Genomic DNA, 27,977 nt, shown 5'->3' with positions numbered 1-27,977 from the left:
AATAAAAGGGGAAAACATAAATGGGAGGGGGTGGGGTTATTGCAAGGTCAATTCCATTAAGAATGCCTGGGGATGAATGTATGGCCCAGAGCTGCTGGGCACGTCGGGCCTCGCCTCACATCAATCACCCGCTCTCATGCTTTGGCCATGACACAGGACGCACCAGGGAGCTGATTTGATTATTGTTATAGTTCCGAAAAAAAGTGACTGTCAGCTCGATGAAAAAAAACAAAAAAATATACAAGTAATATTAAATATTTAGATCTTCACTTAAATAGAGAACAATTACAGCAAACGTGTCACAGAAATACGAGTTGAAAAAGAAAATCACTTTCTCACAATTGTACTACCACAGATCATAAAAATGGAGAAAAAGAGGATTGTATCAGATCATTCTGTTTATGGCCGTTTGAATTTTGTCCACTCAGACTGCACAACTACTTCAGAATTGAAAGGCGGTGATATTTGTGTCCAATTGACGGTTCTTCTGTGAACACCCAGACATCAGCTCTTCTTCTGTGCTCGCAGGTCACTTCGGTCGTAGCGCGTTCACTGGCAGCTGGATACAAGTTACGATGTGAGCATTAGAACATGCAGTGGAAACATATCTGCACAACTTACTGCTTGCCAACTTTTACAAAAATTTGCCCAGGAACCTGCATATGAACTTTTCTTCTATATTAATGAATTTATCAGAAGTGACACAAAATGGGTTTTGGAAATGATTTGTTCCCCCCAGTGGCTCTGAACCCTTTTACACATCTGGCTTAAAAAGACTGAGTATCTCAACAAGATGTAAACAACAACAAAGAACACGGACTCTTCCGTCACTATGGAGAAGATATTGAAGATGTTAACAATTTGCTGGAAACAGTCATTTACAATGGATCAACAAACACATTTTCTTTCATATGAAAGATATTTAGTTTTTCTTAAATTACTCCTCGTAAATCCTAGCCAGTTCAGCTCCCCCACACTGGACTTGTGCCAGTTTCTTTCTCCACTCCACAAACAAGTTGAGAAAGTTCTTCTCTTTTTCTTTATTGACCCAGCGCTATCAGTAACACATCCGTCTCTCTCCACTCGACCGCCCAGTGGAACCAGCTCGACTCCGGGGAGAAGACAACCTCTCCAACGGCCAATTACACCATTAATTGCTTATCAGATCCAATTTAGGGTTGCAGTAAATGAAGCAAAGTGTTCTGTGTGTGTGTGTGTGTGTGTTTGTGTGTGTGTGTGTGTGTGTGTGTGTGGGTGTGTGTGTGTGTGTGTGTGTGTGTGTGTGCGTCTTACTGCGTGAAGCTCAACACAGTGTGTCGCCCCTGTCATCCCCAATCAGCGGAATTGAAACATCTAATTGCCGAGCTCCCACTCGTTTGCCTTCCAAAACATTCCTTTGTTTGCCTAATCAGGCACTCACACACAGTCAGCACACACAGAGCGGGACACTGCGACGCGTCAGATCTTCTTTGTGGATTCACTCGCACATACTATCACATCTCCAGTGGCTCCCTCCATGAATTTAACACAAGCCATAGTAGAACAATGTCTATGCTGGCGGGAGGCCGGGTAATTGATGAGGAGCATTTTGTTTTATTGCTGCTGTCACTGGTGAATATGCTGACACAGCTTTTAATTAATAAGGGGCATTAGTAGAGACTCCTCGCTGACAACCTTGACTGCCTCTAAGTTGGCCTGTGCTGCCGGTGGCTCTGGGTCTACCTGAAAAGATAACAGAAATCCTTTAGTTGGCTTTGGTTTTTCGTGGTCCTCTTTGTAGTATTATCAGTGATAAATGACTAAATAAATAAACAAAATCGACTTAGACCTGGACTCCCATTGATCCTCCACATGCTGCACCTGTAACGCACCCAAACTGTAATGAAGCGTGCGAAGATTAGGCTAATTGCAGGTGGCAGGTGAAGAGATCGGCCTTTGTCTCCCCTCAGCAAGCGCGGAGCACACGCAGAGAAACAATTAGATGCATAGAAACACACGCGTACGTGGCACAGGAAGCGTGACAACTAGCATTTCTTTCAAGACCTCTTGTAACAACTACCATTGACTTGTCGGGCACATGACAGTTGATGTATTTTGGCCGTGTCGTGTCAATTTTTGATAGAGTTTCCAATTGATTTATCTTGTCAGTCAAAGTGAATCGATGGAAATCTCATTAAGTGCAAGGTAAAGGTGACATCAGATGTGCAAATGCACGCTGCAGTGCTTCTTAACACAGTCTATGTATAGTTTCAAAGGCACACAGCCGACTGTGCAGGGACGCAAATCAAACTTTGTTTCCCGTTACAACAACCTGGGGGTCTACGTGCGTGGAGTTTAACCGAGAGTAATAAAAATGCCGTCATCTCCTGTAATGTCTCCGCAATGATTGCTCGACAAACCGATTCACTCACAAACTATATTATCCACTTTATATATTGAGTAGGAAATTGTGAGCCTTTTCTTTTTTTCTACATCAGGATTGATTTTAATTTAATGGTTCAAAAACAAGTGCCAGGCCGCTTGATAACTTCATTTATTACTGGCAACCTCAAAAGCAAAGCAACCTTAAGCCTGCATTCATCAGCATTCTATGTTGTATATGATCAATGTAAAAGTCACCCCATGTATTTGAAAGGTGTCTCTCATGATATTGATGTCACAGAGAGGTACTGCCTAGATCGGCTCGTCGGTGCATTTTAGTGGCTTTCAGTTCATTGTTTGGGTTTCACTGGCCCCGATTTCACTGTGGGTTGAGTCTCGGTGCCTTTTATAACGGCAATGATAGCCGCAGCAAGAGACTTTTAGATTTATGACACACTATCTATCCAGCAGCAGATATTAGAAAAATTAAAAAAGCTGACAATGTTGGGAATGGCCAAAGCAGAGCCCAGAAGACATGTTCAGAGAACAATACGCTACAATCAGCGACAATGGCAAGTAAACGACAATCGTCGCCAGACAACAGATTGGATTACTATTATGAGTGACTCTCAACAATAAAACTATCAAGTCCCATATTGACTGGGGTGTCCACTCTGGAGTTCACCTTTGTTGTTGTCCATCTACCCTCGCATGTCCAGGAAAACTATTTACAGTATCATGGCCACAGTAGCAGCAGCTGCCTTTCCTCTGTCTAGAGATTTCAGTGGCTCTTAACGTGCTTGTCCTGTAAATAAGTACCCATAGAAAAGTTTTCTGATTTCACTTGAAAACTTTGTTGTGAACACAGGGCCAGCAAAGAAACTTTTCCTAAATTATTAAACGTAATGACCCCTAATGACTACTTATCTAGGTGACTTGTAGTGGCTCATATATCCCATTTTCCACTGAGATATTTGCATAACTGGGAGAGAATATTGTGTAGAACTATGGGGGAAATACATATAAAACTAACTTGGATCCAATAATGAAATTGCAGAAAAGAGCAGCTATGATCATAAATAGAGCTGGATACCACCATTTCCACCAATCAACTTTTCATACAATCATCCGCATTAAAATTTCTGGATATTATATATTTGAAAACATTAGAAATTATGTTCCGAGTAACGAATAATAGCATTCCAGATGGTACTCAATAAATGTTTTTTCAAAAAAAAGGCCATTTGTAATTTAAGAGGGTGTTTATGTTTGAAACCTGTAAAGTAAGAACAAATGTTAAATATAGTTATGTGTCAGTTTTGGGAGTGAGATTATGGAACATTGATGAAATTAAAATGTGTAATTCTCTGTGTTTTCTAAAAGCGTTTAAGGTGTAAAATAATTCAAGTTTATGTTGTGAATTAAGTTGATAATTACTTATCCGAAAAGTGATTTCTAACCTAAACTGTCATTTACTTTTGTATTTGAATATTAATCTAGTCACACCATTTTAAGCCACAAATGCTTTGTTTCACTATGAAATAACTCCAGAATTCCTAATGTTTTTTTCACATAATCCAATATTTTATTGACTTTTGAGGTCGATAGGCAAAAAGTAGTATTTACTGATGTGTCTGTAAAAGGCTTTTACTCTAAAGATGGTAATGGCTTTATGTAGAGCTTGTCACCAAATTGCTTGCGTTATAACCCGTTTCAACACTTTTACCGTTACATTTATTTCACTGTTTACAACATGCAGACATTAAAGTGTGTTTTAATTAGGAATAAATTGAATAAAGTTGAACATTTGTTCTATGGTAGTCAATGTTTTATTATTTCAAAGCTTGGTCTGTAGCCCCCCAAAGGAGCAACATAAACTAATACCATGATTTTGAACCGGAATGTTTTCTTTGTGTATTTACTCTAAATATTGAGAATGGGTTTCACTCATCAGTCAAAAATGATATTTGGTGAAACTCAGACCACACACCACCCATACGTGTGACTGGTATGCCTTTTAGTTTCGCTGTTGCAACACGGTCTCGACCAAGGGCTGTTGAGATGAAATAAGAGGTTATGGAAAATGGGTGGACAAAAGCACGTCAAACTGATTGCCACAAAGCTCAGTTTGTCAGGCTGTAATATTTGCTTTCTCTGGAGAGCGCAGTGGCCACTTTTCCTAACTGTTTCATCAGTTGCTCAGACACTGCAGGGACTCTGCAAATACAGGGAACTCGCACGAGCTGGCACTTAAATGCAGCTGCAGAGCTTCAAGGCAAGGCTGCTTTTCACTTTTTTTGAAGTGTGTGGATGACCGCGCACTATTGATATTATGTCTTAGTTTTTCATTTCTGGTGGAAACTGCAGCAAAGTCTCCAGGAGGGTTCAGGGTGTTCTCGGCTGTTAAAAGACCCCGGACCTTGATAAGTCCCACCAAAAAAGTGTGAATGGAAGCCTGAGGGAACAAATGTTTCCCAGACACAATCCTCCTAAAATAGGAGTGTTTGGTCAAGAGCTGCTGCTCATTCAATTCCCACACCTTCTTGCCTGCACTCATTTCCTCTTTTCCTTTGGTGTATCTCTCAGTCTCTCACTCCTCTGGCAATATGACAACTGAACAATGATTCATATGTAGCAAGTGCTGCCTATTTCACATGTTAGGTCAGACGCGCTGAAGTCCCCTACACCCCCCACCCCACCCCCGTTTCTGTGCAGTCAGGGGAATCTGGTTGTGCTGGGGTTGCCTAAGTCCACCTTTCTTCTGTAGGTTTGCACTTGGTGCCTCTGGTAGGGAGTGGCTGCAGTAATCTGGGCATCCTTGTGGGTCTCTTGGGTTGTTGGAGGTATTACACTGGGCAGGTTGCTTGAGGTGTGGTGTGGGTGCCTCAGGTGTTACTGGAATGATCCTGTACTGTGGTGGGGGGGAAATCTGAGTTGGGCGGGTTTGTTGGGGACTTCCAACCAAAACGGGCCGAATGCAGGTTTGTTGGGCTGTGTGTGGGGCTTTAGGCTGGCTAAGTTGCAGGTGGCAGGTTCCAGGTTTGGTTAAGGTCGCTTTGGCTGGCTCTGGCACTGCTGGGGTGGGCAGAGTGCTTCCTTTGTGCAGTGCTGTGCCCCATCCTGGTGGTCCTGTGGGTGCTCCCGGAGGACTGTAGCTATTTTTGTCATTGTGGGTACAAAGTGTGGAGTGGGGTGGCTGGGTGTCTCCTGACTACATATATGAAGGTATGTACAGTATATGTCTATGAACCAATGTTGTGTGGGATGTATGTATTCCTAAGTACACATATTGTAAGTAAAGACCAGCAACAGAAGTGTGGTTTTCTTGGAGTGAAACAGATGGGCTCTAGAGGATTCAGGAACTCATCAAATAGTAAGATTTAATGAACTTTGCTTCATCTTACTGCTTTTTAGACACTGTTTGCATTTATGCATGATACGAGTGGGTTGCCATACACTATAACTGTAGAGTAATGGGTACAGTTATACCTGAACAGTATATATAATTGTGTATATATGCATGTCGAAATGATCATGACCGTGTCTGTAATAAATGATCATCAGCACCTTACTTTAGAAATAGTTGTGAATCTCATATCAGTGGTGTGAAGATGGTACCACATGAAGACTCAGAGAGGCAACGAAAACCGTGATGTTTACACATTTCCAATACATAACAGTGATGTGTGCTTTAATAACCACAGTAGCTGCAGAGACACATGTAATTGCTTTGATGTTACTCTGACGGCTGCAAATAATCCCACTCTCCATGCATATTGAGTCATTTGGGTGTGCTGGAGGAGTACACAAAGGGCCGCCATGCACAAACAAATGCAAGTAACTGTATGCGAGAATTCCCCCGTCCCTCACCTCCTTTACTTGTTGTCTGGGTTTGCACCTCAAGGGCTTGATTTAGATGAAATGTCACTTTTAATGGAAAATTTGATGGAAGCTAAACAACAACTTGGAATATTGCTTGTGTAAGGAGCAGGAAGGAAGGCAAGTGCCAGGGCGATGTCAGTGGAAGGGGCTGTTTCTCCCTTGATTGTACACTTTAGAAATTCATTGGTTGCCTCTATGATATTAGTGTTGTAGCAAATGTAGCCCCTAGGCAGGCAGGGCAGCCGCCACGCTGTTACTCTTTATAGATGAGTGTGCCAAGAGGAAGTACGTTTGCAGCCCAGCCCCGCTGAGAAACAAACCGAAGGGGGAGTGGATAGTGATGATAACCGCTTAAGTGAGCTCATCGTATCTGCCCTTTCTTCCCTTGTTTTTATCTCCCGTACTTCTTGTCTTAATTGCTTTCATATCATGAATTTATATGAGTTGCACTCACATTAATGAGACCCAAACCTCACTGGCAAACTAGCATCGTTTTTTGCTCGACTGGCTCCAGTGTACAAGCTGCTGAAACACTTCACTTAAGCCTCTCATGGAACCAGCTGCTCCTCTGCGTCAAACCAGTGGGTATTTCTTAATGTCAGTGGTCCAGCAAATGATCATGGCATGCCACGGGCAACTCCATGACCTCCCTTGGACCTAGTTTGTAGCAGTGCAGATACCGGCCTCAGTATCATCCATGTGTCCTGCGATGAAGTTTTGTGTCTCAAATGTAACTCTGGCCACGCAGAATTCCTATTAGGCAATATGGTAATTAATTTATCTCCATTGATCTCTTGTATCCCTCAAGCTTTCAGCGGGGTGGCTTGCAAGCTGAAAGCTGCATTGTTGATTGAATGCACAGTCTATCTTCAGACGCGATCGCAAATCAGTCCCCATAGGGTGGAAAAGCTGGGAGCATGCCAGATTATGTTCTTTCATGCTGCAGTGGTAATGATTCATTTCATTGTACAAGATACAAGTGACTGTAATTGCAGGTTTGGTACTGGGCACAAGCTTCTGCCCTATTTATAGTCATGTGGAGTGTCATATATATATATATATATATATATATATATATATATATATATATATATATATATATATATATATATATATATATTTCTTTATGTTAAGAAAAAAAAAAATTGCAAAAGCTAACTTAAGTGCTGCCCTGGCTCGTCCAGCATATGATAGGTATCAGATGCCAACCTCATCCTTGTGTTTTACTTATGGAACATTCTGGCTAAGAAGGGGCAAGATGCTTCAGGTTTTTCTAATAAGCTTTTCCTGCCAGCTCCTAGCGCAGCTTGACATTTACTCAGAACGTGGCATATAAAGATAGAGAAAAAATAACTGAATGTTTGCCTAAGGATCTGAACTCCCTTCTTACCCGAGCCCAAACTCAATAACCCCCATCTTCTTCTTCTCATATCTTTTCATACTTTTAACTTCTCCGGTATTATGTTTCTTCTGCATTTCCTCAGCAAGTAGGAGCCACCCCAGGGCACACAGATAAAAAAAGAAATGATCTTGCAGACCTCTCCAAAACATCCCAGTGATGCAGAGTCCAGAGCATGTCCAGTGATGTGCAGGGAAAGAAACGGTTGCCTAACCACCACTGTATTCATTATCCACTTGGTAATCTGGGGGTAAGCTCTCTGGTCCTGAACCTCCTTCACACCTTTGAGAAAATGGAACCTTAGCTTGGAGTCCGCTGGGTTTCAGCTTTTTCCCTGCTTCACTCATGCTTCGCATTTTCACTCAGGGGTGCAGCTTTGGGAAATAAACAGGTATGAAAGACACGGAAATGAGTGAGAGGAGGAGACAAAGCTTGAGAAAAGTGATAGGGGCAGTAATAATGCGAGACAGCTCAACGGGATGCAAATAAGGCAAACTAAAAGTAGTGAAGGCAAGGGGGAGAGAAAGTAATGATAGCTCACCTTATGTCAGCCCGTGTGACAAAAATGAAGTTTAGAGATGGCTGTTGTCATGGTAACGGATTTTTGTGCTGCTGACAGGCGGGTGGTCCCTCTGTGTTTTTTCAGTGGATGACAATGCCCTCCGATAAAGATGTCATCTTGAGAAAAATAGGTGTTGGCTGTTCGAGGACCTGAGTGCTGACATTGCTTTCGCTGGAGCTGTATTGTCCTGGGCAGTCCGCTGAGGATTCTGAAACACTGCGCAGATCATTTTATTTAAATTTGAAAGGTTCTTCCCACAGGGCCTGCTTAAGACAGCACACTGCAAGACTTTGGATGTGACATGTTACAAACAGTGGAGAAAGAAAAATACAGTCTGGTCCTTCGTTTTCGTCGCCACATGTGTAGATCTAACTGGGGATTCAGTTGTTGTAAGTACAAATATAATACACTCAAGCAGTAGGATAGTAAAACTCCTCACTATCAGATCAGGATTATAGGATGGATTGCTTTGTAAGCCATATACCAACATGCATCGCAGAAGCAGCTTCCTGAATCTTCTGGCTTCTGTGTTAATGATCACCAGCGCCAGTAGTGCAGGATCTTAGATCACGCTGTGCCTTCAGATCCTCGCATGAGTTTCTGTGCTGGAGGCAAACGTCCTGTTTATCATGTCCAGGCTGTTGTGCATGGGGGAGTTGCTTTTAATTAAAAGTTGTTGTATCTCTCTCCAACATTGGGAGGTGTGATCACTGGCTGTCACTTCAGCTCAACACAAACATGTTTATTTTTGGTCCCAGATTCATTTAATGGGCTTGTCAAAACTGATGAAAATTAGAGGAGGCAGAGGCAGCAGATAAGCCCCTCTGTTATTAGATGGGCTGGCACTGTTGTTTGTTCTGCCTTAGTTTGTCCTGTGTTGACACATAAATGCTTGTGTTGAATGCAAAAGAAATATGTGACCCCGCACAACAAGCAATTCATTCATTGACATGTAAATAATATGATTAAAGTTTGGTCAACTCAAACTTTTGAGTACAAATAGAACATTTGGTTGTTGGCGCTGCTAAAGACCATTGCAATATTCAGCAGTGCTTCTACAACTGCAGTCTGCTCACTGTTGTCTGAAATGTAGAACAGCAGAAGTAAATAGACATGGGAGCACACAAACTTCTGTTCTTACCCGCTTGGGTGCTTTCTATCTTTGTTGTCCCTTCTGAACACACAAAAGAAAGCAAAACTTGGATTTTTCCAACAAATCCTCAGAGGGCCAGAACGCTCGGTGCGTCAGCGCGGCATGGTGTGCATCATGTGTATCAAATGAAAAGTAGGACTTTCAGATCTGTATCAGAGTGCCACTCTCAAGGCAAGTGGCATGACAGCTGTGTTTCTCCTAAAGTACTAAGCCAGTTCTTCTTTCAGTTTGGTTGTAATAGATATGATCATTGTTTATCTGTATTATACAAGATCAATTTGAATTAAAGAAAAGGAATCCTACCGCTTCCCACACACAGAATGCAGCAAAGTTATAATTGATGAAATCAACCTCTCGGTATTCAGCAAAAAAAAATAAATAAAAGATGTGTGACATAGAAATGTTACCGTCTGCTCCCCGTGTAGGCTTCAGAGAAAAAGGTAGCGGGTAGGATTTGATTTGATTTCGTTTGTTGTTCAGGCAAATTGTCAGCTCATACAAAATGAAAATGATGCACATGACCGTTATGAGAGCAAAAGAAAAATGGCAGATTAAAATGTCCATGAAAAAATTCTCTTCGTTTTTTGGAGTCTTTCGTCGTGTTGCATGTAAAGCCGTTGCCGTTGCCTATCATGCGATCAACATAGATTCGATTGTATCCAGTTTACGGGCTTGGCATCAATAGCTTATTTATTGGTATTCTGTGAAATGTGTGCAAACTTAGAAAACGTCTCCTCTCGTAGCAACACCAACACGTGAATGGGGCTCTGTAAAGCTCATTTTGTAGCACAGAATCCACCATTTTCAGAGGATTTAAATATATTCGATCAAAATAAAAGCTGGCAATATAATATTGCATCAAGGAGTGACAAGAGCACACAACAAACTATAACAATGAAGACCTTCATGCTTGTTATTGTGGAGAAATTTCAGAAAACGGTGCATCACAGCTTGCTGCATTTGAGACTGTGTAACTGCAGACTGGTCAGTGTACAAATGACTGTCTGAATTGGATCATGTTCCTGTACTGCGAGGCTTGTACCTGCCTCCATAATGTACAAGGATCTACAGAATCTGATGATCTGGACAATGTCCTGCTTGAATCTTTGGGTCATACCTATCATGTTTATTTTACAAAGACGGGTACAATCTACCTTTTATTGATACTCCTCACGGCTTGGTTTATTCTTGCAATAATCCATACAACGCAGGAAAATTGTTTAGTGATTTGACGAAAACAACAAAAGTCAAAGTTGTTGAATCAGTCTTCAAATGTTATTGTGTTTTCAGCCTCTGAGACTTGAAGCTGTAAATTATGGAAGTAATTGTTTGGCACACACACACACACACACACACACACACACACACACACACACACACACACACACACACACACACACACACACACACAGGTGAACACAAGGTTGAAACATGTAGGCTGACCCTGGAAAGTGCTAAAAAATGTCCCAAAGTGCTACCCTTATCCTTCACAAGGGGGGGCTTGAAATGCGTCCTCTGTCCACTTTGTGTCTCCACATATCTGAGTGCTCGGTTTGACCTTCCCGCAGTCTCAATTTCCAGAATCCATCATCCAACATGTGACCTGGTCTTGCGAAGCGTGCTTGTCTGCTGCCACTTTCTTTGAGCTTCAACCCAAAACAGTGGTGCACACGCGAACACAGATGTAACTTTGTACTTTGTACTGAATTTGTACATGACATCAATGTATTATAAAATACTGACAATTGTTGACCCTCCATCAGTGACACTGCTGTTGCATTCAGAGGCCCGTGACATTTACAGACCTTTTTTTTTTTTTTTGAGAAGCATTGAGAGGTCACCGTGATGGATCGTGGTTGATTTGACAGTTTGTTTCAAAGTCTGACACCCCCCACCACAAAAAAAAAAAAAAACTAACAAAGAAAAAGACAAAACTCTTTTTTTAAGCTTCCACCTGTCAAAACCCTCTAATCAGTCTTTTCAAAGGACGTCTCAATTGCCCAGTTTAGCTACCAGCTGTAGTTTGTCTCCCAGTCTGTCATATCCTTTTGATGTCTCCAGGAAGCAAATCAGCACTCAGGGTCAGTTTGGAAGCTTCTGTGGTCTCTCTTAGCTGACGGGAGCCTCCAATTTAAATGCTTTTGAAAGATAAAGAAAAGAGATTGGTTCTCAGTATAAAGCCTTTGAATGTCTTTGTACTGCTCTCAATATGATATGTCCACCTGAAAGCATAATGTCCTGGTATCAAGACACTATTACACTCGGTTCTCATATATTCAGATGATGAAGTGGGTTTGAGTCCAGCTGACCTCTCACACTCACCTGTTCTGACTGCTCATGGCAAGGCTTCATGTTGAACGGCATCTTCCACGTGACAGTCAGATCCAAACAACCAGTTCTGTGACCACATTACTGGAGTTTGACGAAGCAGTGTCTGCATGTCGACATGCATCCGATAATGTATTGCGCGACCCTGCTTGCAGACACATAATAAAGCTTTAACAGACCCAGGGGACATTGTTAAAATAGCTCGGCAGGTTAGCTCAGACTAGCAGTGAAGTACTCTCCTGAGGAGATCATCAAATAGACACCGAAGGGATTGATGGCAGCCTTTTAGCCGTCTCCTAATAGTCACATGTTGGATAGATATGACTGCGAGGATGAGTCCCATGTGGACGTGAAACGCTTCACAGTACCCTGGTTAGCTGGTGGTTGTCAATAGAAGCCAGAGGGGTGGGAGAGCTAAGCTTGTTGCCCTGGTGAGCAGACAGCAGTGCTCTTTGTCAGCCTAATGGTTAAATGGGGTTGCAGGGAGATGAGGGGTGGCGGCGAGCAGACAGTAAATGGAAAAAGACTGCACAGCTGCTGCAGAGGTGTAATTTCTCCTCTTCTCTCACCATGTCACCATCAACAGTTTAGCACCTCTTTTTCCTCATTCCTCTTTCTCTCAGATATAGCTCCAATATGCACAGCATGTGACAAAATCCGGAGTAGTCTAGGTGGGGAAAAACAACCCAAAAAAGATAAAGCAGGGGGAGGTTTTGAAGGCCTTTCTTCAGTGTTCGTCTGCCATTCGCCCTCATCATCTCGCTCCCAGACTGTGGAGCTACAGGGTGTAACTAAGCACCTTCTGTCCTCCCCACAGTCTATCCCTCTCTTGATCTCCCCAGGCCCTTCGCCATCCTTCACCAGTCCTAATGACAGACATTTATTTAATTCAGGCTGCTCGGAAATGAGATTAGTTTTGATAGAGGAGGATGTGGGGGATACAGAGTGGAGCTTGAAAATATGAGCGGGGCAGGGACAGGAGGAACATGTGTGCATCTTAACCCATCACTTCCCACCTGCCTGCTTCTCCGGCTTCAAGTGCAAGTTATTTTAGAAGATGTTTGGAGTCATTACAGTCAATTGCCTGTCATTCTGTCACCGGCTCCATTATGGCTTACTGCAGCAGGGCCAAATGAGCCAGCAGGAAGGCGATGACAGAGATGATGTTGATGAAGATGATGATGATAGTAATGTTGATGGTGATGATGATGACAACGACAGGCTGTTGATGCCGTTGGTTTTGTAATGTGATAGCATCCACAAAGTGTGGCTGATTGCTTCTCCAACAATCTTATATTTGCAGAAGCTCAGCCAGTGGCGCTCGTGCACTCCACCAAAGAGCAGCATCAGACTCTGCACGCTAGTGGAAGCATTGAGTCAGCAGTGTGTGTGTGTGTGTGTGTGTGTGTGTGTGTGTGTGTGTGTGTGTGTGTGTGTGTGTGTGTGTGTGTGTGTGTGTGTGTGTGTGTGTGTGTGTGTGTGTGTGTGTGTGTGTGTGTGTGTGTGTGTGTGCAGCCTCTTGCCCTCAAGCTCTGACACAGTGCACAGAGAGCGAACTGTGACAGCAGACCTTGGTTCAGACATATGCTTGATGTACCACTACGGAGGCGTGCGTACATTCGCACAACTGACTGTTCTCACATTTACTCCAACTTGCCAGCCGAATGCACACAGGCACACATACAAGTGAACGTGCACAATCAGTCAAATGCAAACCGTATGAGGTAAAGCATACATACACTCTCCCTACAGAGATGGAAGGCGTCTACCAAACAGCACCTAGCTGTAGAAGCCCCTGAAGCACATGTCGATTCCTCCCCGCGTCCCACTTTAGGTTTATACATTTTAACTAAACATCTGGCTGTGTCAGCAAAGTTCATCACAACAGGAACTCTTTTTTTCTTTGTTCTTTTTTTTTGGGCTCGGCTTGTTAGAGGGCTGCATTAAAAAAGAATAAAATCTGTTAGACATTGTGATTTGTGTTGGTTTTATATTCATGTGTGAGCATTGCACGCCCACACTCATGGACTAAATCATTGGGTAGAAGGTGAATTTGTCCTCCCTTTGAACTCATATAGTTTGGGGTCAAAAATAGCGCTCATGCAGACGCCAAATGTCCTCACACATAAGATGTTTACATGCTGGAATGAAACCACCCACCGGGCTGCAACAATTAATCGGCCGCTACCTACAGTGCATTAACATTAAGGTTGAGTCACCCCATTAAATGCGTTTATCCTCAAGGGGGAAAGTGGTTTATTGAGAGATGAGAGAACGTACAAATAGCTTTGAACAAAGCAGATCCATTTGATATTAAGGGTCTAACAGCATGCAGCATACATTAATAAAAGCGTGCTGCACAGCATGACTGAGCTGACTCCTGAGGTTGATAAGGACGACTGTTGTATTCTGACCTGACCTCATAATGTGTGAACACGGAAGCCATGCCTGTTCATTAAATACTGGCCAATTGACAAAAAGGCACATGTTTAAAATGAATAGGACATGTCGAGTGTGCGCTACCTAAAAACTGTGTCGTCCTCCATATACTGTTTGATATTTGTAGAATGATTGAAGGGAGAGCACTTTCATCATGTTAGAATACCCACTGGCTTCATTTAGTCTTTGAGTTACTATAGTTTCTTTTTGTCAACACGAAAGCTGATGTAATTGACAATTTTTGAGAGTGAAATAGAAAGCAAACAATTCCCCAACACCAATCACATTAAGTAATCCTCACATCGTAGGCTTAGTTGTTACAGTCTGGGGGCGACTACATAGCCGGTCGTTCACGGCCCAGAGCCCATGGGGATGTATGATTGAAACAATCGTCCTGGTGTTTTATTCCTGGCTGGATACACCTACACAGCATGTCATTCCTCTTCTTGCTCCAGCTTTAGCGCTTGTCTGTCTCTGCCACTAACATTAAAGAAAAGTTTCATATTTACACTGCAACATTTTGAAAATTGTGTCCATTTACACAGCAACAGCAGGAAAACAATGCAGTTGGCATGTAGAGCCACTAGTGGGTGTTGTTGTTTGTTTTTGGAATTAAATCACCCACGCATGCGCAGAGAACCATACGCACAAAGAGAGCAATAACGTCTATAGGTATAAATGGTAACAATGGCGAATACACAGATATTTGTATGGACAGACGGCCAAGTTGGATTGTTATTATGGCTGACTCAACTATAAAACTAGGAAGTCCCAGCAGAACATGCACTGGGAGTCATGACACTCTGGAAGGTGCCACTGTTGTCATTGTCCCTCTACTTGAACATGTGAGAATGATTTACGCCAGTCGTGGTATGCATGCGAGGTAGCAGCGTTTCAGTGTTGTAGAATTTTCGAAAAGTTCAACCTTGACAGTGGTTTTCAAAAAGTTGTATTTTCACTAGCGCGGAGCAAAGCTGTCTTTTAAACAGACCCCCAAAACACAATGAAAGTTTCCAGTTTTTAACTTGAAAACATAGTCGTGTAAACAGGGCCTTAGTCAAGCTTGTGAAACTCAAAATGTCTTAAAACTTCAACTCATCACAAACCTGCTGAGCCTCACAGGCTAGGTCCACATCTAAAGACTATAAAATGTTTATGTATAGGCTGTAACTGTTGCACTGATAACACTTTCAATTTTATTGTGCCATTCCAGTTCATCTGAACAGGATCAGAGAGGCACACATTGCTCCCAGTCTCAATATATGACCTTGTTTTACTTTCACACTCAGTCCATGAACGAAAAAAACTGATTGATTGGTGTCAGGCATTCAATCGTTTGGAAAAGATCAAAGCTCTCAATCTCTTTGGAACTTCTTCTTAGCATAGACAAGATGGTCGATCTGGCAGATCAGTTTTTTGTGGACATTAATTGTGAGTTTTGTCCGAACGCACTGCGGAATCTGATTCCAGTCTGGAATCGCACGAAGACTCAGAAGTTGTCTGTAACCGAGGAGGAGGGGTCAAAACACATGAACATCACAAAGTTATCGTTTTCGTCAAAGCATTCCGGGTGGAGTTTTGTAGTTTCGAGTGCAACGCACGTAACCAGTGCTTATCTCTGAAGAAAAGGGGGCCTTTAGTGATTACAGTGTATTGGCAGTTGGGTGTGTGAAACAGCAGTCTCCTGAAGTGCCCCATTACCTCTGATTTAAAGTGTGTACAGAGCAACAGGCCAAGCAATACAGTCCCTCCTCTGACGATACCAATAGCATTCTGCTCACGGATAAGAGGTCTGCCGAGAGAGAAAGAACGAGAGAGGCAAATTATGGGAGAGAAAATGGGACTTATTCACCAGCAGAATCACATTTTCTACCATTAATAACATTTAGGTATTTATCCTTTTTTCTACCCGCATTTGGACAGTGGTTTCATAAAAAAAATCTTCATGTTATGGGACCTGCATTAGCGAGGGTACATGGAAAAGCTTTCTGCTTAAGCTCCATACATGATTTTTTTTTTGTCACGCATTGTTTGTTCTACGCAGCAAAATGTCTTTTCTTCTTCTTTTTTTTTTTCTTTTTTTTTATAGAAACAATGGACTTTATGCTTGTAATTTGACCAATCAGACATATCCTATGATCTGAAAGTGTGCCAGAGGTACATTTATTGTTCATTTCACTATACATTGAGAGAAAGAGAAAGAGAGCGAGGGAGAGAGAGAGAGAGATAGAGGTGTATATCTCCCAGGGTGCTTTGCTGTTATTATTCATCCCATATTCTACAGCAGAGCACACTGAGTTTATTGCCAGCCTGCCAAATATCATAAGAGTAAAATACACATGGTCACCAAAGCTCCAAAAGCATTTCCCTGTTTGAATCCAAAACAAAAGCTCTCTGCTCACAGTCTGTTAATGCGTGGATCCAGTCTAAACTCTCAGCGTGTGGTTTCTGGCCGGCCAAGCGGGAGTTTCTCCATGACTCATGGCTGAACAGGTTTGTTTGTGCATCTTAAGTGCCGCGTTTTAAACCTGCAAAAGTAAGCTTCCTGATTGTTTTGCTTTCATTATGTTCACATCTAGTGATTCATTCAATGCACACAAACAGAGAGCCTAAGTTGTCTCATCGTTAGAATTTTAGGTTTTCAACATTGGGTAGGACATTTTTTTATACTTTACACTTCATGGCTACTTTATTTGGTATCGTGTTTCTGTCTGACATGATCCAGTACAACCGCTCTTTCTGATGCTCCAGTTAAGATTTTGAATTCAATGGTTCCTGAGTGTCACAACTGCTCGGAAGGTCATAGAGGATTTTCTTCACCTCTGATCAGCATGTGGCCCCATTCAGCAGAATACGTACTGTTCAATAATATTGTGTCATCAGACTACACAAAACACATGAAATGAATACATTTTCATATCCAAGTAAAACACGGCCGCCAAGTGTTGAAAATAATCCCTCCACAAATAATGCTGAACTTCTCACTAAACACATGCTTCCCTCTCTGTAAGTTTTGGATGAATTCATAAAATGTTAATTTAGACAATTAGCATTAAAATATGTTTGAGGATGATAGACAATGACTTATACAGCCTCCTACTGGTAGTCGTGACACCCTTTTGGTATTGCTTTGTGTTACTTTTACTTTTTACTGTTTTTGTTTTTCCCCAAATCAAATCAGAATGTCCTCTGACAACTGCAGATATATTGTCCAGCTCAACACCACTGCAAACCACAACCCAAAAAATTGACTCCTACATAAAAGAAAATCTTGTGTCTAACAAAAGTGAACATGATCAGTTTTGTACGGTCTTAATTTACAGCAGAACTTTACTGTTTTGTACAAGTGTACCAAACGAAGGGTCCAGCCAGTGTCTGCAGTACATTTACTGAATTGTAATCTGTGTTTCAGTTGGTCAGTCATGACTTTAACCCCGAACTCCTTGTTTCAGTTACATCTCTGAAAAGAGACATTTGGCCATTGCAGGCAGGGGTTGACGGCTGAATTGTGGGCCTGAAGCAGTGACTGTTTTAAAAACCTTCTTACAGTGTGTGCTAGTCCACAGCAAAGCCTCTTTAACCAGTGGCCATGCGATATGTGTTGCACTGAGGGCAGAATATACGATGGCACTCTCCACAAGGGCCCTATTACCACAAAATGTTAATGCTCCATGTCGCACTGTTACCCATTCAGTCACTTCAGTATAATAATTAATCAAAATAAACATACAGTGCTTGACAATAAGGCTTTTATATTCAGCACTAATCAGACAACTCATTAGGCAGTAATGAGCCGACTCTGCCGGCTCTTGTCGTGTTTGGGGGAACTCTGGCGCATGGGGAGACGGGCTGGTGTGCGTGTGCCACATAGGCACACATGCAGAAGCACGCACACACACACACCAGCCAGCACTCCTGTAGTCCCACTCCAATTACGGCAGCATCTCACCCGGGAAGAAGCCCACTTACCCGGCATTCACTTTATGAATAATTGATTGTTTGTGCCAGTGTTATATTTGTAAATACACGTTTGCTCTCTGATTAATAGTTTTCTAGACATACTCATTTGTTCAATTTGATTAGACTGTTAAATGTATTATTTATTAGCTGAAAATGTTCTCCGGTTATTAGTCTTCACAAGGGCAACAAGAAGATTTGGCGTGAGTACACATCTGCATGAAAACAGACATGCTCACGTCACTCCAGTCTGTCTGTCTGTCTGTCTGTGTGTGTGTGTGTGTGTGTGTGTGTGTGTGTGTGTGTGTGTGTGTGTGTGTGTGTGTGTGTGTGTGTGTGTGTGTGTGTGTGTGTGTGTGTGTGTGTGTGTGTGTGTGTGTGTGTGTGTGTGTGTGTGTGTATTTCATCAGGTGTTAATGTATGATAAAACATATATCTGATATTACATTTTCATTTCCAACATGAGTTAAAAGAACAATTGAATGACTTTTGATTTGATTGGTGCAAACTTTACCATGTTCAACTTTCTAATATGTTTATGGAGACATGCATATTTGCAATCAATACGATGCAGATTTATGACGGATTGAAAGTATCATAAGCGATAATGCAAAGCCACCATTGTACGTAAATAGCAGCAGAATACATAAAGTCAAACTCCATTTCCTGGTGAAACATGTACTGTCTGAGGTTAAAGAGGAGGATGCTGGATATGAGAGCTGCCTTGTGTGAAATGGCTTCGTTTTGTTCCTTCCTTTTTTAATATGAGAGTATTTGTGCACTCAGACATGGCGGTTATGGAGAATACCACATGTATTTGAATTTATAAAGCATATGTATACACAAATTTATTATCTTTTTTTTTTTTTAAATATCTCTTTATTTCTTTAAATCATTTTTGCAGTGCAAATGTAATTTATTTATTTTATTATTGAGTGTGAGATCTCAATATGTTTTCTTCATATCGTTGATGAAGGAAATGAAAAAGTGTGACCTTTTGGTTGAGTTTGTAATATGTGGGAGTCTGCATCATCCCCGACTTTTAATACATTTTTCACAACCACCATCCGGTTTCCCAGAAGAGCTCGTCGACAGTGCTCGACGAATTTAAAAAGGAAATAAATGAGTGAATGCCAGACACGGGTACAAGAAGTGTTGGTGAGGAAATGACATCGCGTTTAGGAGATTGTCTTTCATATTGCTTTAAATTAAAATGGCATTAAACAGAACACTATGGTCTGAACTATTATGCAGAGAACACTCACCAGTTAAACTCGCTACAGTGGAATATTTTCATGTTCTTCTTTGCCTCCACACATTATGTTTCAGAGTTGTGTCCATCTGTCTCCTCCAAGGCTTGTGTAATATATCAAGATACTTTCAGCATTTCCTCAAGTTTGCAACTCATATTCACTTTCTCTCAAAGTCACGACGACTACCTCAAAAAATGGTTTCAACGTTGCCTTTAATGCTTACGTATAGCTAAGTATGAATTGATCAGATTTGAAAGGATCATAGTTTGCGCACGAGGAAAATGTCTTATTTGAGCTTAAGTTGCTTTACAGAATGGTGCCGCTTTCTCAGTAAATGGGTTCATTTCTGACACAGAAACAGTTTAGCTTCGTTTGGTTTGGCTTTGTATGCACCGGCGAGCTATTTGTATGAGCCATGTGATACGAAAAACAACAGAGAAACACTGTTCATGACAACATGGTAGACTGCACACAGTTGCCTTGACTTCACAATCAAGACGCCGACCTAAAGGGAGCGGGTCTTCGCGAATGAAACATTGCCTGAAGTGTTTCTGTGCCAACGTCTGTAGTGATAATTGATGTGAATGCGTGTGGACGAGATTGTCTGTTTTTCTGTGCTGTCCTGGTTATAGACAGACAAACTGTGGTTTGAGCCGTCCAGTCACCAAGCCATTCATCCATTGTCAGCTGCTGTGGAGTGAAGCAGGTGTACGAGATGAATTAAGACATTGATGAATAAACAGGACAAGGTAGCTTCGATTCCATCTCTATCCCGCCTGCTGCTCTTTCACTGTGACTATGGTCTGTAATAGAAAAGTGCATGTTTTCTTCTTACAATTGTTCAAGGAACAGATCATGACCACATGGTAATAAGTGCCTGTTTTGTTCATTCACTAAATATTGTCACAATATCTTTATCTGGTCTAGACCGACGTTAACTGTCAGACCGTTACTGGTTGGGTACGTATGCATTTGCGAGGTGTTAATTTTAGTTTTCTTCCTCACATCTTCAGCGAGTAGACAATCTCTATATCAAAGGTGGAAAATAAAAAGGTGTGGAAATGACTCCCGAGTATCATGTTCAGTTGAATACAGAGGTTGGTGGTAAAAACACTGTTTCCGCCATTGCATGTCATTATATGGGACAAATAAGGTTCGTAGAAATATTTCTGTGTGCGTGCTCACAAACTTCCAGCTTCTCGAGGACCAATTATAAATGTTTTAGTTAGACTGGTGACACAAGTGTCAGTAGGTTCCACCGAAGTCAAACAGGAAGCTGCTTCCAGACGTGATGCAGATTTTCACACACTTTTCACTGTTTCCTATGGCAGGTGGAACTCAATTACAGGATTGGCACATTTGTTGTGATGATTTACAAAGAAAAAGGTGTTGCTGCGCCTTTACATTTGTACCTTGGTATAAGGGGGCTGGATAGGGTGCAGACAAGCAGCTAAACATGCAGAAGCTGTTTAAGTGTAAACAAGTGTAAGTCTGTCATTATTGCAGCTGTTAACGTTAAACACAAATCCCCAAAACCCCAAGTGATTAAATGGCGACCATTTGTTGCGGGTATTTTCTGTAAAAAGTTTTGAATTGTCCAGGGTTTTCACGAGTTAACAAAACACTCTCTAGCAAAGTTTAGTTGATTGGCTCTGCCCTTCGCTTTCTAGCCTCAAAAAGACACACACCACGATGACCAAAACAGCCTACGATCTGATTCCAAGATGAAGAGAGATCGTATGTGTGCTGGTCTGGCTGTTACACTTTGTTTGGTGTTCTTTCCACTGGAGCTGAAAAAGCTTCAAACCTGTTGCAAACGGTTTGTGGGCAAATGCACAGCACGTCAGTGCTCTGTGGGCAGGGGGGTTTCACCAAACCGACAGACACAGTGGACCACTGACGTCCCAATGTGTATTCTGACTCTGTGTGTGTGTGTGTGTGTGTGTGTGTGTGTGTGTGTGTGTGTGTGTGTGTGTGTGTGTGTGTGTGTGTGTGTGTGTGTGTGTGTGTGTGTGTGTGTGTGTGTGTGTGTGTTACTGTGCTACTTGGGAGCGCGAGCAGGCCAAGTGAGGAGGGAAGGAAAAGCAGCACTGCTCTGCACCATATGCCAAATATGAGCCTGCCTGCCAATTTGTGGGGGATACTGGCAAGTGCTAGCAAGGCTGAATTCTTGACAGAGGGAGATGAATAATTGAACATGTGCGAAGCGAAGTTGTGTTGGGATGGAGAGGGGTGCCCGTATACATGGAGAAGAGAAATGGAGACAGTCAGGCTGTCTATAAGCAAAACTCTCATTTAGATGGTGATGTTTTTTTTTTTTTTTTTGTAAACAACTCAAAACGTTGCAGAGGCTTTAAGATGAGCTTAGATGGGTTTACGGCGAGGCAAGAGTTGGGGTGGGGGGGGTTCTCATTGGCATACACGAGTTTTGATCAGCTGCAGGCAAACCGGTCGAGAAGTGCCATTGATCGTACAAGTTTGCATGGCAGCAACACAGAAAAGTACGAATATATAAATACTGTTGGGAAAATGAGAAATCTGTGTAACTTAATCAGTTTAGTGGAGACATTTATTCTATCTGGGCTTTGGATTTTTTTTTTTCCCTCGGATTTGAATAATTTAGTAGTAGACATTGCAGACCAGCTCTGCCTCTAGTAAATACAACAAGAGACCAAAACTTGCTCGCATTTCCACCTTTGAACCCCAAGTTCTTATTCTAGATTTTTCTTTTTTCTTTTTTACTCCCTACGCTGCAGGTAACAAATAACAATGCACTGTGCAGCCATCTCTAAAAGTAGCTTAAAGGTGGCTGCAACAAGCACATACATTAAGGGCAGACGTCTTTACCAGCTGTCTCAACCTTCGTGTGTCACACTCATCATGGCAGGTTTCAATATGTGTTTACATGTATTCTTTTTCCCTAAACGTCCCATATGTTCCTTATTGCTGTTTCATTCGGTGTCACAATTAAAGGCACAAATGCAAAAGTGGTATTTATTTTGAAAAAGCAGTTCTGAATCACTCCGAGAGGGGGTCTTTGATATATGTACCGAGTTTCATGGTAATCCGCCCAATAGTTGTTGAGACATTTAAATGAAAGCTGCAAATGTCAACCTGCTGGAGGTGGCGGTGGGAAAGTCTGGGTTCACTGAAGTCAGTGGGATTCATCTATTTTAGTCTGAACAAGAGCGGCGGTGTGGCCCAAAACTGGGATGACTGGATTCCTCTCAGCAGTTCTTGTTTAAGTGACTAATTTACACCATTGCCATTATATTCTTTAAAGCAAACTATTCCTGAGAGAGGAGGGGCCCCGGGAGCCACTTTCATTTCATAGTTTTAATCGTGGAATTTATCATTAAGTAGATTGTAATGCATCCCCGAGTGTCGGAACCCAGTCTGGCTCATTGGGATATTTTTCTATGATTTAGTCAGCTTTCAGACTCTTCAGATTAAAAAAAAAAAAAAAAAAAAAAAAAATGAAAAGAAAAGTAAACGATAAATGTAAAATCGAGCAAAGAAAATTGCTTCTGATCAAATCTTACTTAGCAACTCCGCCGGAGTTTCTTTCTCTCTCTCTCTCTCTCTCTCTCTCTCTCTCTCTCTCTCTCTCTCTCTCTCTCTCTCTCTCTCTCTCTCTCTCTCTCCACCCACAGTAATGTACATAGGTGTGCACCACTACCATGCAATCCCCCTGTTTCATTGAAGGAGCGCCAACGTAATGTAGACATCACAACAAGGTTTTGAAGATAATGATGAATCCCTCTGCTTGAGGCAATGACAAAAAGTATAAGGGGAAAAAAAGCAGTATTCTGGTTAAAATGGTGCTGCCTGGATAATAGACAGAGACAAATGTGAGCGACTATGCGGCTGTGACAGCAAATTTTCTCCAATAGTAGCCCCGCATTCTGTATGTGTCACTGTCTGGCTATTGCATGTGACTTTCCATTAATCCTCAAGAATTGATATGTTTTGTTCCCTTGTTTAAGGCCGACTTCAACGTTGCATTTGCACTTTTACTGAAACCTATTATGTTCTAATCATCATCTTTCCTGTCTTCTCACCTTGCCCTTTTCTTCCCCTCTCCTCCCCTCCCCTCCCCTCACCCCACTCCCTTCCTATTGTCTCTCTTGGTGACAGATACCACCCTGTCCAGCCAGCGTGGTAAGTACCGCATACCTGCACACACACACACACACACACACACACACACACACACACACACACAGGTTCCTCCTGCACCGGTGTGGCGGCTGCCTCGCTGTCGCTCTCAGATGTTCGTCTCTGTCGGGGAGCGTCGAGTCCACAAACATCATTTGCATCACCAGGAAGCTATTTTCCTCTCCATCACATTCCATGTCACCGCAAACGTTGAAATGAGGAGCGAAACATCAAGCAAAGGCAATTATGAAAGCAGCATCCACGGACCCATGTGGCCAATCAGAAACTGAATTTTAGCGCATTTTCTCGGCACGCACTTCGCCTCGACCTACTTAGTCAATTTACCCCCTTTTGACTCCAGTAGAATTCAATAAGGAGCAAATAAGGAGTGTGTTTTCTACTCTGCCTCTTTCCTGCTTTAGTGGAACACATCACCATGTAGTCTAAATAGAGAGTAGATGGATCCCCCCCCCCCCCGCTGTGGCAGCATCTCATTTTTATTTAGAATTTGACTCCGTCTGTTGTACTGTTATTAATGATTTCCTGTGCTGGGAGGAACACTTTAATCCCCTCATCAAACATGTTGACAGAGAGAGTCCATCTGCAACACTGGCTTTGTTTGTGTCTTTATTTTGTGTGTGTGTGTGTGTGTGCATGTGTTTATAGTATATGTGTGTGTGCTTTGTCCAGATATCTAGTTACTGGCAGTGAGGGAGCACCTGTGTGTCACTTCCTCTTTTTCTCCCTTTTCTTTTATGTAATTGCTTTATATAGACGTTCAGATGTTGGGCATTTAGTGTCAGTGCAGCCTTGACATTAAATAAAAAAGCGATCTCTACTGAACTTGCTCACCACCCGATGAAGGATGGTGCTTTGGGGCGAAACTGTCGAGCCACATCGGTGCGGCGGCATCACACGGCGTAGACAAAACACCACATGCTGTGCGTCGGGTCTTTGAAGCCTTAAAGTGGCAGGAGAGACAGAGAAGTGTAAAGTCGTGGTTGGGATCAAGTGCTTGAGGTTTACTTGCGTGTGCCTGGTTAACCTCTGCTTGCTGGTGGGAGAGATGGTGATATGCAGCACAAAGACGCTTGTGTGATCAATTTTTCATTGCCGAGCTCCAGTCTGCGACAGTGTGGCACTTCTTCCAATCCGGTTAGGATTTGAACAAAAGAGGCACAGTGTAAGGCTTTCACAATAGGCAAAGATTTGTATTCATTTTGAGTGTCATCCTTGATTTTGACCTCATATCTTCTCAAACGCCCCACCGCTCGCACATTAAAACAGACGCACGAGTTCTCCTCTTCTCACACACCTACTTTTCTTTTCTGTGCTGCTGAGCAGTCTCCTGATATGAATGATAGTCCACAATAAAAGGCAAAAAAAAAAAAAAGGAAGAGGGATGTGATGGATGGATTAAAAAGCAGATGAGTGAGGCGCATGGTTCGGGCAAAGTCTGTCTGCCCTTGGCCCCTTTATGTGACTCCAATGGACTTATCATTTACCACCAGCATGCATATTTCACACTCTTCAAGTTTGGTGTTTGTACATGCGTGTTTTTGGAATGACATCAACATACAATACCTGCAACGCAAAACCATACAATACTGACTCCTTATTTCTTACTCCATCCTGCGCCTAACAAGCTCTCCGTGCTCTCAAAGCAGTGACGAGCTATGTTTGGAGTTATTTCTGATGGGCCTCCTCGACGTGAAGTAGCTGCTGGTGCATCCTCTCCCGGCTTAATTGGCTGTACCTGAGGCAGGAGGGCAAGGTGTAATTGCGATAAGAGAAAACGCTGCGCTTGGCTGGTTTTAGTGCCCTTATCTATAATCTCCAGATTGATTATGGTTTTTCTGCCAGCCGTGCAAATTGTTCAAGCCCATCAGCTGCACTGGAAACCACCTTAACTCTGTCTTCGCTGAACTACAGTGCAAATGTGTCCGGCTATACACTGACCACTTATTTTCAGCTTCTAAAGGATTTTTTTTTTTTTCTCTTCTTCTTCTTTAGCTAAAAGCGTCAGGGTTTTTTTTTTTAAAACCTGCAGGATGTTTAGCTTTTCAAACACCATATTATTCAAACAAGAATGTGTGAAAACTTGAGACTAAAGGGATCTCGGTGATGAGATTAGTGAAGAAGTCTGTCAGGATGTGATCTGAAATGTAGGCCCGGCCACGAGAAATGCAAGGAGTAAGTTCATTCACTATAAGATCGTACACAGATATGATGTGTTTTTTTGTCTTTCAAATGTTTATTTGTTTTAACATAATATCTTAACAAACATTTTTGCTTTGGATTGCAGGTATATAAAAGTAGAGATGAAAAGAAGGAAACAGTGGTGACAGTGAAAGAAAATCCCTCCCAATGGTATAGATAGAATAACATCTGATAATGCGGGCGTGTGGGTGTTATGGCGTTATGATTGAGAGTCACACATTTCCTTCATGTTTCCACACTTTAGTCTGTGTGCAACTTCCACTAACATGACAGAACATGTTGATTAATTAACGGTGGAGGTTCCAGTAGTCGGCTGTTTTACCTCGCAGCAGACAGATCAACTACTTCCCCTCACGCTTTGCTCAGCTTCTTCCCCTCTTCTCGACACCTCTATTTCACATTCTCTCAAATTAGATTAGAGCAATTAGTGATTGTCAACGATGCATTTCTTTCAATGCGACGGCGTGTAGAATAGTGCAAAAAAACCAACAAAAAAAAAAAAACAGAAGCATGGATGACATGAAAGTGTGCTGCAGAAGAACAGTGTGGCATATGGAGTGAGGGCGTGAACAAACACCTGCAGACACAAGTATTCACAAGGCGACACGAGGGAGAGGGAAAGTGGAGAAATGGGACATGAAAAAATGGGATGAGTCATAAAAACTGTAAGGGTCTAAACTGATAGAAGAGAATGGACAAAGTCACAGGTATCAGTAACATGAAGGATGCTCAGCGAGGGGAGGCACGCTTTATGAGCACATGAGGAACCCTGGATAATGGAGCCAGGTGGTTCGCAATAATCCAAACACTGTAATGTTTGCATTTCTCACTGGACCCATTGGAATCTTTAATTATGTAAAGATTATTTAAGATCGGTTTTCTGTCACCTTCAGGTCAATTTCATGTCTTTTGTGCCGGCGGTTTTAGTTTCACTGTCTTTTTGGAAAGTTCTACTTATATTTGCACCGCTCGAAATTAATCTCAAGAATAACGAAGCATAAAAGCAGTCTCACGACGTGAAACACTTCTAACTTCATTAGTTTGGCCTCGTCGTGGCAAATGAAAACCAGGAATCTTCCCCAAATCGTGAAGATCAGTTTTCATCACAGACCATGTCCCAAAAGGTTCACATTCACTACGTCTGTATTAGACGTGCCTTTTATTCATCTGTAATCCCCCTTTTTTCTTTCCTCTGGTTTTACTGGTTCTGAGTTGTGGTTCGGGCTGAGCGAGCAGCTAATGAAATGTGAAACGGCTCCAGAGCTCACGTAACAACAGAAGCTAATGTCTCAGAGCTCTCCTAAAACAACACAAACAGTGGAGGACCCTGACAGCGCCAAGAGAAGAAGAAGGGGGGAGGGAAACATCCCTGGTTTCCTCTTATGTGTCAGAAAGGCCATTTTTGTCAGCGTAATTGTAGTGAAGCTTTTCTTGTAGCCTCGGCTACTGAAACTGTGTAATTGCTTGCTGGAATAGATCGGACTGCACCGTCGGATGCACTCTGTAGAGGTTTTTTTTTTTTTCCCCCCCGTCTGTGTATCAGAACCTCCCGGACGTCGCTCATTGGTGCTGTTTCAATCTTCTAGCTGCACGGTACCGTGCTTAGTAGGGCCGATTTAAGGCTCTGTGGAATTGACAGGTCGGTGTGAAATATTGCATTTGGTCATTTCAGTGGCGCAAGTTGATCTACCTGGGAGCAACTCGTGACGTAGTTTCACCGCTTTCCTCGCGGGCGTTAATCGGAACATGCGTATATTTTGTGGCACATTTAATAATCACAAGCTTTTCATGGGGGGGGGGGGGGGGGGGGGGGAGAAAAAAAAAAGGTTAATGACAGAAAGATCTGTCTTATTGGTAGCTTTAAATGCAGAAACGGTGCTGAATGCAATTCATGATCATTCGCAAGTATTTTCTCTGGAACGTAGTGAAGCGTGTAGCCCCTTCTGCTTCTCTTCCCCCCTCAGTACCAATTAAAGCTGTTTTTCTGCAGCAGACCTTGAGCTGATGAAGACAGCCACTAAGAGCTCTTGAAGTAAAGTCACACAGGGGCTGTATGGCAGATGGTTTGTGCAAGAGTATGCGCGGAGAGAGAAAGCAGCAAAGAAGGAAACAAACAAGCATAAAAATGGCAGCCTGTCTCCAGTGGGAAGCTCCTATTTTCTACCCAATTTAAGACATACCACTTCCAAATTTTCAAACTTTTCCCCACAAATGCTGTCAGACCTGCAAGAGGCCCGGGAAACAGAAGATCTTGTTCTGGGGAGA

At 42.4% G+C, this 27,977-nt stretch overlaps 1 protein-coding gene across 1 annotated transcript in view; it reads left to right on the top strand.

Moving 5' to 3' along the window:
• Positions 1–27,977, top strand: part of cdh4 (cadherin 4, type 1, R-cadherin (retinal)) — a 230,876-nt gene that overhangs the window by 68,975 nt on the left and 133,924 nt on the right. Inside the window, exon 3 of the mRNA XM_080461601.1 lies at positions 23,472–23,495. Within this exon, the coding sequence (XP_080317727.1) occupies positions 23,472–23,495 (24 nt within the window). The remainder of the gene's footprint in view (positions 1–23,471; positions 23,496–27,977) is intronic.

This window comes from Lipophrys pholis (assembly GCF_963383615.2).
Source record: "Lipophrys pholis genome assembly, chromosome: 4".
Classification (NCBI taxonomy): domain Eukaryota; kingdom Metazoa; phylum Chordata; class Actinopteri; order Blenniiformes; family Blenniidae; genus Lipophrys; species Lipophrys pholis.
The sequence above is the reverse complement of the archived record's forward strand: the minus strand, read 5'-3'. Positions and strand labels throughout refer to the sequence as shown.